Source organism: Myotis nattereri (assembly GCF_964212035.1).
Source record: "Myotis nattereri genome assembly, chromosome: 1".
NCBI classification, from domain to species: Eukaryota; Metazoa; Chordata; class Mammalia; order Chiroptera; family Vespertilionidae; genus Myotis; species Myotis nattereri.
The window spans coordinates 23276329-23290780 of record NC_138075.1 but is presented as its reverse complement, the minus strand read 5'-3'; the positions used below and the strand labels follow the sequence as shown (position 1 = coordinate 23290780).

Genomic DNA, 14452 nt, shown 5'->3' with positions numbered 1-14452 from the left:
CAAAGGTAAGAGAGCAGCGTAGTCTAGACCTCTCTCAGGCGGTGGGCTGGATTTTCAAACCCGGGAAAATCCAAGCTATAAGTGCAGATCTGATTATTTCTACGACAACGCAAAGCTGAGGGGCGGGGCCGCGGCCGCAGGCCCCTCCCCTCCAGGCTCAGCCTCCGCCCCGCCGGCCCCGCCCCTTCCCTGACTCCCAACCCTAAACCAGGCCCGCCCCGACGTGCGCGCCCGCGGCGAAGGGAGACCGGGGCCTCCTGGAGCCGCTGCGCAGCCGGTTCCGGAAAGCTGGCCCGGAGCGGGCGTCACGACCTTTCTGGTGTTAGACGAGCTCCCGGAATCATCCTTTCGTCGCGCGCCTTCCCCCAAGTCACCTCAAGTCACCTTTACCACCTCGAGATACCAACCGCCTCGGACGCCGGCTGTGCCTCCTCGGCTCGCGAGGCTCGTGCACGCGCGAGCCGGGAGCATGCGCTTCGGAGATTCGCCGAAGTCCCTGTCCTCCGAGACACAGTGCGCACGCGCACGCAACGAGTCCCCAGGCCTTTTCACCCTGGAATTCCTGAATTCCCAATCCTTATCCCCTTTTAGCGTGGCATGAAAAACTGCTTCTAGTAATTTTTACGTTTGTCTTTCGTTTCCTCTTTCCCGTTTCTCCTTTGCACGCACTACCATTTAATTCAATATATTATTTGCTCATTGTCTTCTCCCGCTAAAATGAAAGCCATATGAAGGTAAGGATTTTGTCTGTTATTGCTGTATCCCCATGGCCTAGAACAGTGCCTGACTTATGTTAGGCACTCAGTGAATGAATAAATCCACAGCCTTCCATCTTATCAGCTTAAAGCGTTTAAGAACTGGGAAGACTGAGAAACTAAATTCTCAATTTACGGACGAGGACACCTAGAACTCCATTGCCTTTTTTGGGTGTTTTCCTAATACACAACTTCTTTTCTAATAGGAAAGAGTGGAACACGGTGAAAATATGTGTTTTGGGAATCATTAACCAGCTCTTACTCTAATTTTCATTGAGACATTATTCATTTTTTAAAAATGTTTTTATTGGTTTTTTTTAGAGAGAAAGGGAGAGGGAGAGAAACATCGATGAGAATCACCGATAGGCTGCCTCCTGTAAGCCCCCTACTGGGGATCAAGCCCACAACCCGGCATGTGCCCTGACAGGGCATCAGACCAGTGACTTCATGGGTTGATGCTCAACCACTGAGCCACTCTGGCTGAGTGAAACCTTCTATTTTTAAAATTTAGAATTTGTGACAAATTTGCCAAACCCAGTAAGCATTCCATGTATACCTGCTTAAAGGTTGACCAAACCAAGCAGGAGATTTCTAGGGCTAATGAAGCAAAATCCTGAGTATTGCATGTATCAGTTTGTCCTAATAAACCACCACAGACTGGGTGGCTTAAACTAGATATTTTGTCACAGTTTTGGAGGCTAGAAGTCTGTGATCGGGCTGTGAGACATGGCTGATTTCTTTTGGGGACTCTATCCTTGTCTTGTAGATGGCTGGTTTCTCCCTGTCTTCACATGTCCTTTCCTCTGTGCTGTACACGTCTGTGTCCAAATTTCCTCTTCTTATAAGGACATACTAGATTAGGGCCCACTCTCATGACTTCATTTAACTTCATTCAAAGTTACCTCTCAAAAGACCCTATCTCCAAATACAGTCACATTCTGAGGTACTAGGTGTTAAGACTTCAACATATGAATTGGGAGAAAGCACATAATTTAGCCCATACCAACTGCTTTTTGTGAATTCCTTACCTAGAGAAAATGACAGAAACTCAATAAAATTAAAAGTAATTAGTCCAAAACATCATTTGAGCAGCTAACAAGTTGAACTTGTGGGATTTGTTCTTAATACGTGTGCAACTTCCTGAAGAAAACTTCATGGAAACCATTCAAAGAAATGATTCAAAGTAACTGCTTTTTCTTTCAGACCTCTTTAAATTACCTCAAAATTATCTTCCCACAGATGTTTACTGAGTAAATATCTCTTATTTTGCCCAAAATGAATTTCGCCCTATAGATGGTTCTGATGTGTTTTTATTAGAATTGTGTACAGTTGTAATCATTCCTTCCATCATACATATTATATACAGTAACATTCAGATATCTGAAACTAAAATAACTTACTGACAAATTCTAATATTACTCAGAATAATTCTATCTCTATTAACAAGAAAAGCAAAACCTCTGAGTTTCTCTTGGAAAATTTGAATTCAGGGCATTATTTTACAATTTGGAAATCTGAGTAATCCAACTTTAAGATGACTTTCTCATTGTTGAAGTTTGCTCTGTCGATGTGCGATTTGGGACTTCCTTTTGTCTCAAGCCATTCCTGCATATGACGCACTTTGGAGATGGGACCTTGCAATTGTCCTTGCACTGTGCCTTGGTCTGTGTTCTGGACCCAGCCTACCAATCCCAGCCTTTTACTCTCAGCCTGAGGGAAAGAAAAAAATAAGAAAGAGAAATCCAGTGAGATTAAAACAAAGTGAGACTACAATCTTTGCCAGAATCTTGGTCTAAAATCAAGCCACTGAAACTAATTTGATATTGTCCAGAACAGTCAAAACAGAACAAGAAGAATCTCATTGCTGATTTTAATATGAAATGTTGGCCACTTCATTTCCTTCTTCTACCCTATAAAACCGAGCCAGAATTTTTCACTATGTAATACTAATGACTTAAGATAAAATCAGATGCTTTCAAAATGATTCCCTAAGGCTAATTATTGTTAGGATGCTGGGCTGCATATATCTTAAACATTTTTCCTTCTCCTAATCAAGAATCTCTTGGGTATATTAAGTAGAAAAAAGCATAAAGTTATCTGATCCTTCTCTGTCTTTAATCAGGACCACACCTAAACAAATCCAGATGAGTAAGTGTCCTTTATATCTTTAAAGATCATTAGAGAGTATTTCACAATTTCCTGGGCAACTCATTCCATTGTTCTCCCTGTAGAGAAACTGTTTAACCCCCTGTCTTTATGTTGCATCCAAAGTACCACTTTCTGTCATCCTCCTAGAGAAGGAAGGGCAACTGGTGATCAGCCTCTGAAAACCAAAGTTTCATGAGATTACATAACTGTTAGGTTTTGCACTTTACTTTCTTTTCTTCTAAATTGGATAAGCTTATGAAGATCACCTAATCATTGTAGTTGCTCTTTTCTTACCCTTTCTAGTGTTTTTCCTTTAAGTCATTAAACTGTGGAATTGCCAAATAATTAGAAAGGTAGCAGTGCTTAAAGGTAATTTTATTTTTGTAATATTTCCAAGTAAGGATATTATAAAAATTACTGTTAAAGTAATACATCTAAATAGAAGGGATTGGGTTACAAAAGAAAATGGAGTTAACATGATTGTATGCCCAAATGCCAGAGTAGTGACCTAGTAAATGTGGGAAATTGCTGGAGTTGACCAAAGAAAATGTTATGCACAGCAAAACCATGTTTGAAGAGGAATTGAAATAGCCAATAAATCATATATTCAAAGTTAAGATATAATGCATAATGAACAAAATAGATCGCAAATAAATAGCAATTTAAGGGATACAGAAGAAATTAAGGAGTGAAGAAAAATAGGATACCCACAGCATGCTTTAAGTGCAGAAGATGGTGACATAAAAACATGTGGAGCCCTAGCTGGTTTGGCTCAGTGGAAAGAGTGTTGGCCTGCAGACCAAAGAGTCCCAGGTCTGATTCCAGTCAAGGGCACATGCCCGGGGTTGTGGGCTCAATCCCCAGTAGGGGGCATTCAGGAGGCAGCCAATCAATGATTCTCATCACTGATGTTTCTATCTCTCTCTCCCTCTCCCTTCCTCTCTGAAATCAATAAAAATTAAAAAATAAAATAAAATAATAAAAACATGTGGAGCCCAGTCAGCATGGCTCAGTGATTGAGTATTGACCTATGAACTAGGAGCTCACGCTTCAATTCCCGGTCAGGGCACATGCCCAGGTTGCAGGCTTGATCCCCAATGTAGGGCATGCTGGAGGCAGCCAGTCAATGATTCTCTCTCATCATTGATGTTTCTATCTCTCTCTCCCTCTCCCTTCATCTATGAAATCAATAAAAAAAAATATATATTTTTTAAAATGTGGAAAATAGATTTTGAGTTAGACTCCACATCCAACTGACTTTGTATTAGTATAAGGTTGGGCCAACATAAAAATCAATACACCATATTAATAAATAAAATACCATATCCTATATAATAAAAGCCTAATATGCTGTGTCCAGTCGACCAGTCAGCCGTTCAACCAATCAAAGTGTAATATGCTAATGATATACTAAGGCCACTCAACAGCTCGCAATGGCATGCACTGACCACCAGGGGGCAGAGAGTTGACCAGTCGCTATAATGTGCACTGACCACCAGGGGGCAGACGCCCTGACCAGTAGGTTAGCTTGCTACTGGGGTCTGGTCAATCGGGACTGGGTGAGATGGGCTGGACACGCCCTGGAGCCCTCCCATGGTCCCTCCCCGGCCCCAATCGTGCACCAGTGGGGTCCCTCAGCCTGGCCTGCACCCTCTCACAATCCAGGACCCCTCGGGGGATGTCGGAGAGCTGGTTTTTGGCCTGATCCTGCAGGCCAGGCCAAGGGACCCCAGTGGTGCATGAATTCATGCACTGGGCCTCTAATTAATAAAACAGAAACCAGATGATCATTTTAATAGATGAAGAAAAAGCACTGATCAAATCCAACATTTTTTTAGATAAAACCACTCAACAGCCATAACCGGTTTGGCTCAGTGGATAGAGCGTCAGCCTGCGGACTGAAAGGTCCCAGGTTTGATTCCGGCCAAGGGCATGTACCTTGGTTGCGGGCACATCCCTGGTGGGGGTGTGCAGGAGGCAGCTGATCAATGTTCCTTCTCATCGATGTTTCTAACTCTCTATCCCTCTCCCTTCCTCTCTGTAAAAAAAAATCAATAAATTAAAAAAAAAACAAAAACCACTAAACAAACTAGGAACAGAAGGGAATTCCTTAACCTGATTAAAGGCATTTGTGAAAAACCCACAGCTAACAGACCTAATGGTGAAAGACTGAAAGCTTTGCCCTATGATCAGGAACAAGTCAAGGACGTCTGCTCTTGCCACTTCTACTCAACATTAAGCCAGGGCAGTGAAAAAGAAAGAAGGTATTAATAGTGGGAAGAAAGGAGTAAAATTACCTCCACTCACAGATGGCATTCCTTGTATGCAGAAAATCCTAAGGAATGCACATATGTGTGCGCGTGCGCGCACACACACACACACACACACACAAACACTAGAATAAACAAGTTTATAAGGTGGCAGGATACAAGATCACTATACAAAAATCAACTCTATTTCTATATACTGGCAATAATGAAAATAAAATTAAGGAAATAATTCTATAATAACATCAAAATAATAAAATTATAAATTTAATAGAAGAACTGGAATACATATGGAAAGGTACAAAACATTGTTGAAAGAAATTAAGGAAGGTTTAAATAAATGGATAGACATCCTATGTTCATAGACTGGAAGACAATATTATTAAGATGACAATACTCCCAAAATTGATCTACAAATGCTATGCCATATTTATCAAAATCCCAGCTGCCTTCATAGCAGAAATCGACAAATTGATTCTAAAATTCTCATGGAAACATAAGGGACCCAGAATAGCTAAATATAATCTTTACAAAGAATAAAGTTGGAAGGACTCACATATCCTGAGTTCAAAATTTACTACAAAGCTACAGTAATCAGTACATAGTACATGGCATAAGGATAGACATATAGATCAATGGAATATAATTGGAGTCCAAAAATAAGCCCTTACATTTATGGTCAATTGATTTTTGACAATGGTAACATGACAATTCAGTGGGAGAAATTTTAGTCTTTTTGACAAAAGATGCTGGGACAACTGATAGTCACGTGTAAAAGCATATAGCTGGACTCCTTACCTCAACGCACATAAAAAATTAACTGAAGCCCTGACTGGTTTGGCTCGGTGGATGGAGCATCGGCCTGCGGACTGAAAGGTCAAGGGCATGTACCTTGGTTGCGGGCATATCCCCACTGGGGAGTGTGCAGGAGGCAGCTGATCAATGTTTCTCTCTCATCGATGTTTCTAACTCTCTATCCCTTTCCCTTCCTCTCTGTAAAAAAAAAAATCAATAAAATATATTTTTTAAAAAATTAACTGAAACTAGCCTGTCCCGTGTGGCTCAGTGGTTGAGTGTGGACCTATGAACCAGGAGGTCATGGTTCAATTCTTGGTCTAGCCTGGGCTTAGGGATCGATCCCCAAGTGGGCATGCAGGAGGCAGCTGATCAATGTTTCTCTGTCATCATTGATGTTTCTCTCTATCCCTCTCCCTTCCTCTCTGAAATTAATAAAAATATATTTTTACAAAATAACTGAAACTGGATCAAAGACTTAAAGCTAAGAGATTAAACTATAAAACTCTTAGAAGAAACTTTTAGAAGAAAACATAAGCATGAACCTTCTTTCATTACCTTGGATTAGGCAAAGAATTATATTCCAACTTAGATATAAAACTAAAGTCACAAGCAACAAAAGGAAAATAAATTAGACTTCATCAATATTAAAAATATTTGTGCTTCAAAGTTTTCATCAAGAAAGTGAAAAGAAAACCTCAGGAGAAATATTTGCAAATAATATAAGGGACTAATATCCAGAATATATAAAAATTTTTACAAGTCAACAATAAGACAAATAACTCAGTTAAAAATGGGCAAAGGGCCCTGGCTGGGTAGCTTAGTTGGTTGGAGGGTCATCCTGTACACCAAAAAGTTGCAGGTTTGATCCCAAGTTGGGGCTTATACAGGAGGTAACCGATAGGTGTTTCTTTCTCTCTCTCTCTCTCTCTCTCTCTCTCTCTCTCTCTCTCTCTCTCTCTCTCTCTCATCCTTCCTTCCTTCCTTCCTTCCTCTCTTCCTTCTACTTTCTCTAAAAATCAATGGAAAAAATACCTTTGGGCGAGGATTATTAACAAAAAAAAAAAAAGTGTATTATGTAGTTTCCATATATTTGGAGATTTTCCAGGTATTTTTCTGTTATTGATTTGTAGTGTAATTCCACTGTGGTCAGAGAACATGCTTTGTATGACTTCAATCCTTTAAAAGTCATTGGTATCTCAAAACAAAACAAAAAAACCACAATGAGATACCACTTCACACACACTAGGATGGCTCTAATAAAAAAAAGAGACAGTAACTGTTGGCAAGAATTTGGAGAAACTGAAATTCTCATTGATCATGAGAATGCAAAATGTAAAAATGAAACAGCTGCTTTGGAAAATAGTTTTGCTCTTCCTCACGAAGTTAAACATGGAGTTACTATGTGACCCAGCAAACTACTCCTTAGCATATATACACAAGGGAATTGAAAACAATGTTTGCATAAAAGTGCATAAATGTTCACAGCATCCTTATTTATAATAGCCCAAAAGTGAAAGTAACCTAAATGCCCATCAGTTGATGAATGGATATATAAGATGTGGTATATCCATACATGGAATATTATTCAGCCATAAAAAAGAATTAAGTACTAATATGCTATAATATGAATATCCTTGAAAACATTGTGTTAAGTCAGGCTTGGGGAAACTTTTTTTCTGCCAAGGGCCAAACAAAATTATCAACTTAAAAATTAGCCTGCTATATTTGGTCAAACGTTTAATTCAATCCCCCTAATACCTTGGCAGGGCCTGACCAAATGATTTCTCCGGCCTTACAAGTACGGCCCACGGGCCGGATGTTCCCTACCCCTGTATTACGTGAAAGAAACCCAACACAAAAGGCCACATAGGTGTGATTCCACTGACATTAAATGTCCAGAATAGACAAATCCACAGGGACAAAAATGAGGTGAGTGACTGCCAGGGGCTGGAGAGGTGAGGGGTGAGTGCTAATGGATATGTGGTTTCTTATGGAGGTGATGAAATGTTCTGGAATTAGTGTACAACTTTGTAAATATACTAAAACCCACTCACTTATACATTTTAAAAAGGTGAGTTTTATGGATGTGAATTATATTCCAACTTAAAAAAAGTTCCTTCAAGCATTCTCATCATTCTAGGAGTGATGGAATTTAATTAAGAGGCTAGATTATATCAACATGCAAACAGACTGTAGCAAAACAAAACAACTGTTAAAATGAACATATATATAAAGCAATTATAAGTAGTAAAGAATAAGCTACAAGTTTAAGGGAAAAGATGGCATTTTCCATAAAGTTCTCCAAATCAATATTTATTTTTCTGCATTCTTTTATTGTCTCTAAATTGGGGGGTGGGGGGGGGGGTGCGCGCGGGATAGCAGTAGAGAAAAATGAGCTATATGACTCTCTGGTCCTTTTCCCTCAATAACTTTAATTAATCTTCGAAGCTGTCCCCTCCACTTACTATATCACAGGAATTTACCCTGCATAAATGGTAGCAAAGCTAACAGAACATAATAGCTCTTTTGCTATGATTTTCAATAACTTTTTTTCAACAGTGTGAAACAGGAGGAAATGATTTGTAAGTAATTGGGGAAAGAGGTAGTGGCATTTAACATTCATATTTCAGAGATTCAGGATGAATTTTAAGTACTACAGTCCAGGGAATGTGACACTTGGAAAGTTCCGCAGTCTTAATTCATTATCTTTGGGGCTGGAGCTACACTGGGCAGGCAAGAGCCCGATAACCCCTACAGAAGGCAGAAGGGAAGTTGAGATTGCATTTCTGTCTGCATGTAAAGGGAAGATTAATGACATTAGGCAGAGGGGGCGGCTGTCAGTAGTTTGCTCCTCCCCTCGGTTACTCCCTAGTACTCTAGGAGGAACACCAGGCCCCATGTTCAGTGTTACCATCACTTATCCTGGAATGGGTTAAGTGTTTTCATTAGAAAAGCTTCAGCTAGAAGAGGTGATTCTTCTTTCAAAGACAAAATAAGTAGAAATTAATTGAGAGAATGGGGAAAGGTGGAAGGAGTCAAAGAGGTCTGAAGAAAATGCAGCAGCGACAGAAGATGCTGTCACACCTACAATAATAAACGTGTAACATGCAAATTGACCGAATGGCCCAGCAGCTGCTCCTGCAGGAATTTCGTGCCTAGGGCCTCTAGTAAGTTACATACATGTCATGCGTTCATCTAAATGCCATCTCCTTGATTAACGCCAGCTTTCCTGCGCGAATTGTGATTGGTCTGATGATGCCAAAAGGGAGAACTGGGGAAGCCCTCCCATCCCCTCGGGAAGAGAGAAGCTCATTAGTATGAGTCTAGGTACTCAAGTCCCACAGTTAGAAAAATAACGACAGCAGGCTGCCCTGGGCGGTTTGGCCGTGGGCCTGCGGACCCAAGGGTCCCGGTTCGTTTCTGGTCAAGGGCAGGTACCTCGGTTGCAGGCTCCTCCCTGGCCCGGGCCCTGGTCGGGGTGTGCACAGAAGCCAACCATCCACGTGTTTCTCTCACATGGATTTTCTCTCTGTCCCTCTCTCTTCCACTCTGTCTAAAAACCAATGGGAAAATATCCTCGGGTGAGGATTAAAAAATAACAATAGTAACAGCAGATAAACCTGCCTTTTGTATGGTACTTTGCCCGTGCAAAGCCCGTTCACACCCACTGCTCTGCAGCAGCCAGCGACTCCCACCGCACGCGTCCCCACGCGGCCCGAGGCCCGAGGCCCACACACCTGCGTGTACTTGCGGAAAAACACCCCTTGCACCTTCCCAAACACCTCATAATCCACCGATATCAGGGTGTCCCCTTCCGCCATGTTCATGCTCGAACCTGTCAGACGCCAGGGAAACAGAGAAGTAAGTAGACGGGACTCGTTATCCTCGACCAGAACCCGCAATCGGGGCAGAAAGGCCACCCCACACCCTGGACGCGGCGACCTCTCCCTGGCCTGCCCCCCGAACCCCAGGGAACCCCAGGGCACCCCAGGGCATGCAAGCGGGTCCCCGAAAGCGCGGGCCGCGCAGTAACAGGAAGGACCCGGGGAGTCTGGGTCGCAGCTGCCCACGGAGGCCTCTGGGGACAATTCCCTTCCATCCAATTCCCTTCCCACACCGTCCGCTCGCTCGCCATCCCTCCCGCCTCCCACGGACCTCGCTTCCACACGCCCCGGATTCCTCGCCCACGAACATCTACGGCCAATGGAACTGAGGGGCCAGCCCCGGGCCGGGCTCACCCTCCCGGCCTTCCCGTCAGGAGGAGGCCGGGCGGCACCGGCGACCACCGACCACCGACCACGGACCACCGATCGCTGACCGCTGCGCCAACGGCTCCCCCCTGTCGCGTAACCGCCGCTCCGGAAGCTCAGAGCGCAGCTCTTCCTTCGCTGCGTCGCATGCCCATCACGTCTGATGACCAATCAGAGGCGGCGCGCTCGGCCTAAGCCCGCCCAGAGGGTGGGGTTTGGGGACCGGTTCTCTGGGACAGCTCGGGAGCCTCGGGCTGGGATGCCTTTTCATGAGGAGTGATAGTTTAATTGAATTATCCCGGCTTTTCAGAAAACGGCAGCTGTCAACACTAGGTATTTTAAGTGATGTAAATTATAATGAAGTGCCCAACAGCAACTGTTGTTTCAAAAGGGGATCTGTCCAGGGTGTCAGCTCGGATTCCACAGACCTCACTCTCACCCTTCCTCTTTTTTAAAACTTCTATTTTTAAAATCTTTATTGTTGGAAGTATTACATATGTCCCCTTTACCGCCCTCCCCCCCTCCATTGACTCCTTCTAGCCCGCCCCGCCCCACCCGCCCCAGGCCTCCACCGCCCCATTGCCTGCGTTCCTGGGTTGTGCATCTATCCAGCGATTCTCAACCTGTGGGTCGCGACCCCTTTGGCGGTCGAACGACCCTTTCACAGGGGTCGGCTAAGACCATCCTGCATTTCAGATATTTACATTACGATTCATAACAGTAACAACTTTACAGTTATGAAGTAGCAACGAAAATAATTTTATGGTTGGGTCACAACATGAGGAACTGTATTTTTTTAATATACTGTATTTTTATTAATTTCAGAGAGGAAGGAAGAAGGAGAGAGAGAGATAGAAACATCAATGATGAGAAAGGATCACTGATGGGCTGCCTCCTGCAAGCCCCCACAGGGGATCGAGCCCACAACCTGGGCATGTGCTCTTGACCGGAACCGAACCTGGGACCTTTCATTTCGCAGGCTGACGCTCTATCCACTGAGCCAAACTGGCCAGGGCAGGAACTGTATTTAAAGGGCCAGAAGGTTGAGAACCACTGAATGCAGACAACTGTGATATCATTGTCCCGTGGGGAGAAAGACGAAGAAACACGAGATAAATTCAGCCACTCATTGCATATTTGCTGAGAGCCTCTTCGTGTCAGGCACAGTCCTAGGGAGTAGTCGACAAACTCTAGTGAACAAAGGGATTCCTGGGGGAGCTTACACCCTGGAGATGGAGGCGGACGATAGACATTAGACATCATGAACAAACTGAATAGGACGCATGCAACCTTCCTGCCCGACTTGTTCTTGCAGCTCTCAGTGTAAGTCCTGCCTGCTCCGGAAGTGGGAGGAGGGGCGGAACGGTACCAGAGGTCCTGGTGGTGCTGATTCTCCTCCCGTGTGTGCTGCTGGAAGCTGCCACCCGGGCCTGCCTGCGGGTTGTTTGTATACATCACATCTCTTCATGGCAAGAGACTCCACATGTGAGTGTGCGGTGTTGGCAGACTTGGCAAGAAGAGAGATTTGCATTGGAAGTCCTGGGTATTAATCACTTCATTAGTTCCCCACTCAAAGTGAGGCTCTGGATCCTGGAGAGTCATAGAACCTTAGTGCCAGCATTGGCGTGGGGTGGGGTGGGGAACTGAAGTGAATGTGATGCTTGGCAATATTTGAAAATAATGCTAAAGCGTAAAGGGCTGATGGTGTTTCTTTCTCTAAAACTCATTTAAAAAGCTAGTTTCTCTAAAGAATTAAAAACCAATTGAGTGTCTACTACGTATAGGACATTGTAGAATATATCAAGATAAATGATATATAACCTTTGTCCTCAAGGAGTTTTTTAATTCAGTGTAAGGAACAAATATGCATGCAAATAATAAGGACAATACAACACACACCACGCTAATTCAGTTCCATGGACATCCATTGAGAGCTCATCATGAGCCAGCCCTGTGCTAGAACAGGAACAGAAATATCACGAGCACAAAGGAGCAAACAGATTCATTCTGACAAAGAAGATCGGGAAAACATTCTTGGAGGAAACAGCACATAATCCAACCACAACCAGTAAGTGATGGAGCTGGGCTTTGCTTCCGAGCAGTCTACGTGCACTCCCATAAACGCTATGCTCTACCACCTCCCAGGATGTGCAGGTGGAGGTCAGGAAGCACCACAGAGGTAAGATAGTGCAAGCAGTCAGGTGTACTACCAGGGTTTCTCAATCCTAGCTGCACATTGAGACTTCAGGAGGAGGCTCAGCTGGTTGGAGTGTTGTCCCGTACACCAAAATGATTGCGGTTCAATTCCTGGTCAGGGCAAATAGCTAGGTTGTGGATTCCACCCCATATGGGAGGCAACCTATCAATGTTTCTCTCACATCAATGTTTCCCTCTCTCTAAAAATCTATGAACATATCCTCAAGTGAGGATTAAAAAAAAAATACTTTAGGGAGAGCTTTCTAAAATGCCAATACCCAGGTCTCATCCCCAGAAATTGCTTCCCAGGTAGTACTAAAGCACAGCCAGGGTGGAAATCCACCGGACTAGACTCTCGGGGGGCAGGGCTTGAAAGGCAGGCTGGAGGTTGAAGTCCCAGGTTAAAATTACGCATCCCGACTTTATTCCAAGGGCAAAGCAGAAGCCTCTGGGTAGGAGAGTGACAGGATCAGGTGTATTTAAGATAATTATTCTGAGAGCAGCATGAAGGATGGGCTTGAAGGTGAGCATTGCAGTTAGGACAGCGATGCTTGCTGTCCCAAAGAGAAGTGAGGAAGAACTGGTTAAGGGCAGTAGACATGTACAGGAAGAGTCATATATGAGACATTGCAGAGTAAATTCAACAGAGCCTCCTGACCAGTTAGAGGGAAGGGATGACCAAGAGGGAAGAGTAGAAGGTGGCTGGTGCTTTCAGTATGAGAGGGAACACTGGAGGAAAAGTAGATTGAGGGAATGAGGAGATGACCATGGGTTTGTTTCCTGTCATATTCAGTTCGAGATTCCTGAGGAACTAAATGGGAAGTTGGAAATCTGAGTCTGTAACTAAGGAGAGAGAGCTAAGCTGGAGATCACTGAAACATAGGTGATACCTGAAATGTCAGCATTTGGTTGAAACCACTAAGGAAGAAAATGTGTGGACCTGCATTTATGTCTGAGAAATAAGAGGGCTTTGGAGAACACCTAAACTTGGGGGGCAGGTGAGGAAAAGACAAATGCCAGAAGAAGACAAACGAAGAAGCCAGGGCAAGCACATGAAAGAAGAAAACAAGAAGGCACAGGAGCAAGTGAGAGGAGAGTTCCAAGGGAGTGAAAAATCAATCTAAAATAAGTAGCTGAAGAAGTAGCAGCTTTTGTCTTTGGTCCTTGGATGGCAGTTAATAAAGTGGAAAGAGTGGAAGCCACACCACAACAGATTGGACAATGAGGGGGAGATGAGAGAGCAAATGTAAAGTTTTCTACCAAGAAGTTGTGGAGAAGAGGAGAAATGAATGGAACCATAAATAAAAGACAGCAGGTCAAGGGAAATAAGGTTTGTTTTGCATACAGGGGTGGGCAAAAGTAGGCTTACAGTTGTAATACAAATAAATAATACAATCTATACTAATAAAAAAGTAATATGCTAATTAGACCAGGAGACCTTCTGGGAGACCTTCTGGGAGACCTTCCAGATAAAGCCATGGTGGCGGGGCTGAGGCAGAGATGGTTAGGGGTGATCAGGCCAGGAGGGGAGGGCAGTTGGGGGTGGTCAGTCTGGCGGGAGAGCAGTTGGGGGCAAGCAGGCTGGCAGTGGGGCCAGTTGAGGGTGAGCAAGGGGCAGTTGGGGGCGATCAGGCTGGTGAGGGGCAGTTGGGGCAAACAGGCTGGTGGGGGGGGGCAGTTGGGGATGAGCAGGCCAGCAGGCAGAGTGGTTAGGGGTGATCTGTAGGCAGGCAGGTGAGCAGTTAGGAGCCAGTGGTCCCGGATTGCAAGAGGATTGCCGGCAGTCGGACATCCCCCGAGGGGTCCCAGATTGGAGAGAATGCAGGCCCAGCTGAGGGATAACCCTCCTCCCCCCCCCCCCCCCGCACAAATTTTGTGCACCGGGCCACTAGTACTTAATAATACAAGAACAAACTGTTTCATGTACTCACCACTGTAAACCTACTTTCGCTCACCCCTGTATGTGGATAGATACAACTTGAAGTTAACAAGATGAACTCCATTCCTGAAAGGGACTAATTCAAGAAAACTTATGGCA

At 44.1% G+C, this 14452-nt stretch overlaps 1 protein-coding gene across 3 annotated transcripts in view; it reads right to left on the bottom strand.

Moving 5' to 3' along the window:
• LOC308518008 (acylphosphatase-1) overlaps window positions 1-10323 on the bottom strand; it is a 42196-nt gene extending 31873 nt beyond the window's left edge. Inside the window, exons 1-3 of one of the 3 annotated variants that reach the window (XM_081089595.1) lie at window positions 10207-10323; window positions 9706-9803; window positions 2048-2465 (exon numbers count right to left, since the gene is read on the bottom strand). In XM_081089595.1, coding sequence (XP_080945721.1) covers window positions 2250-2465; window positions 9706-9795 — 306 coding nt within the window. In that variant the 5' untranslated portion in view covers window positions 9796-9803; window positions 10207-10323 and the 3' untranslated portion in view covers window positions 2048-2249. Of the gene's footprint in view, window positions 1-407; window positions 2466-9705; window positions 9804-10123 lie in introns of those variants that run through there. The other 2 variants (XM_081089594.1, XM_081089598.1) reach the window with 2 other exon arrangements.
• Window positions 10324-14452: the final 4129 nt, after the last annotated feature.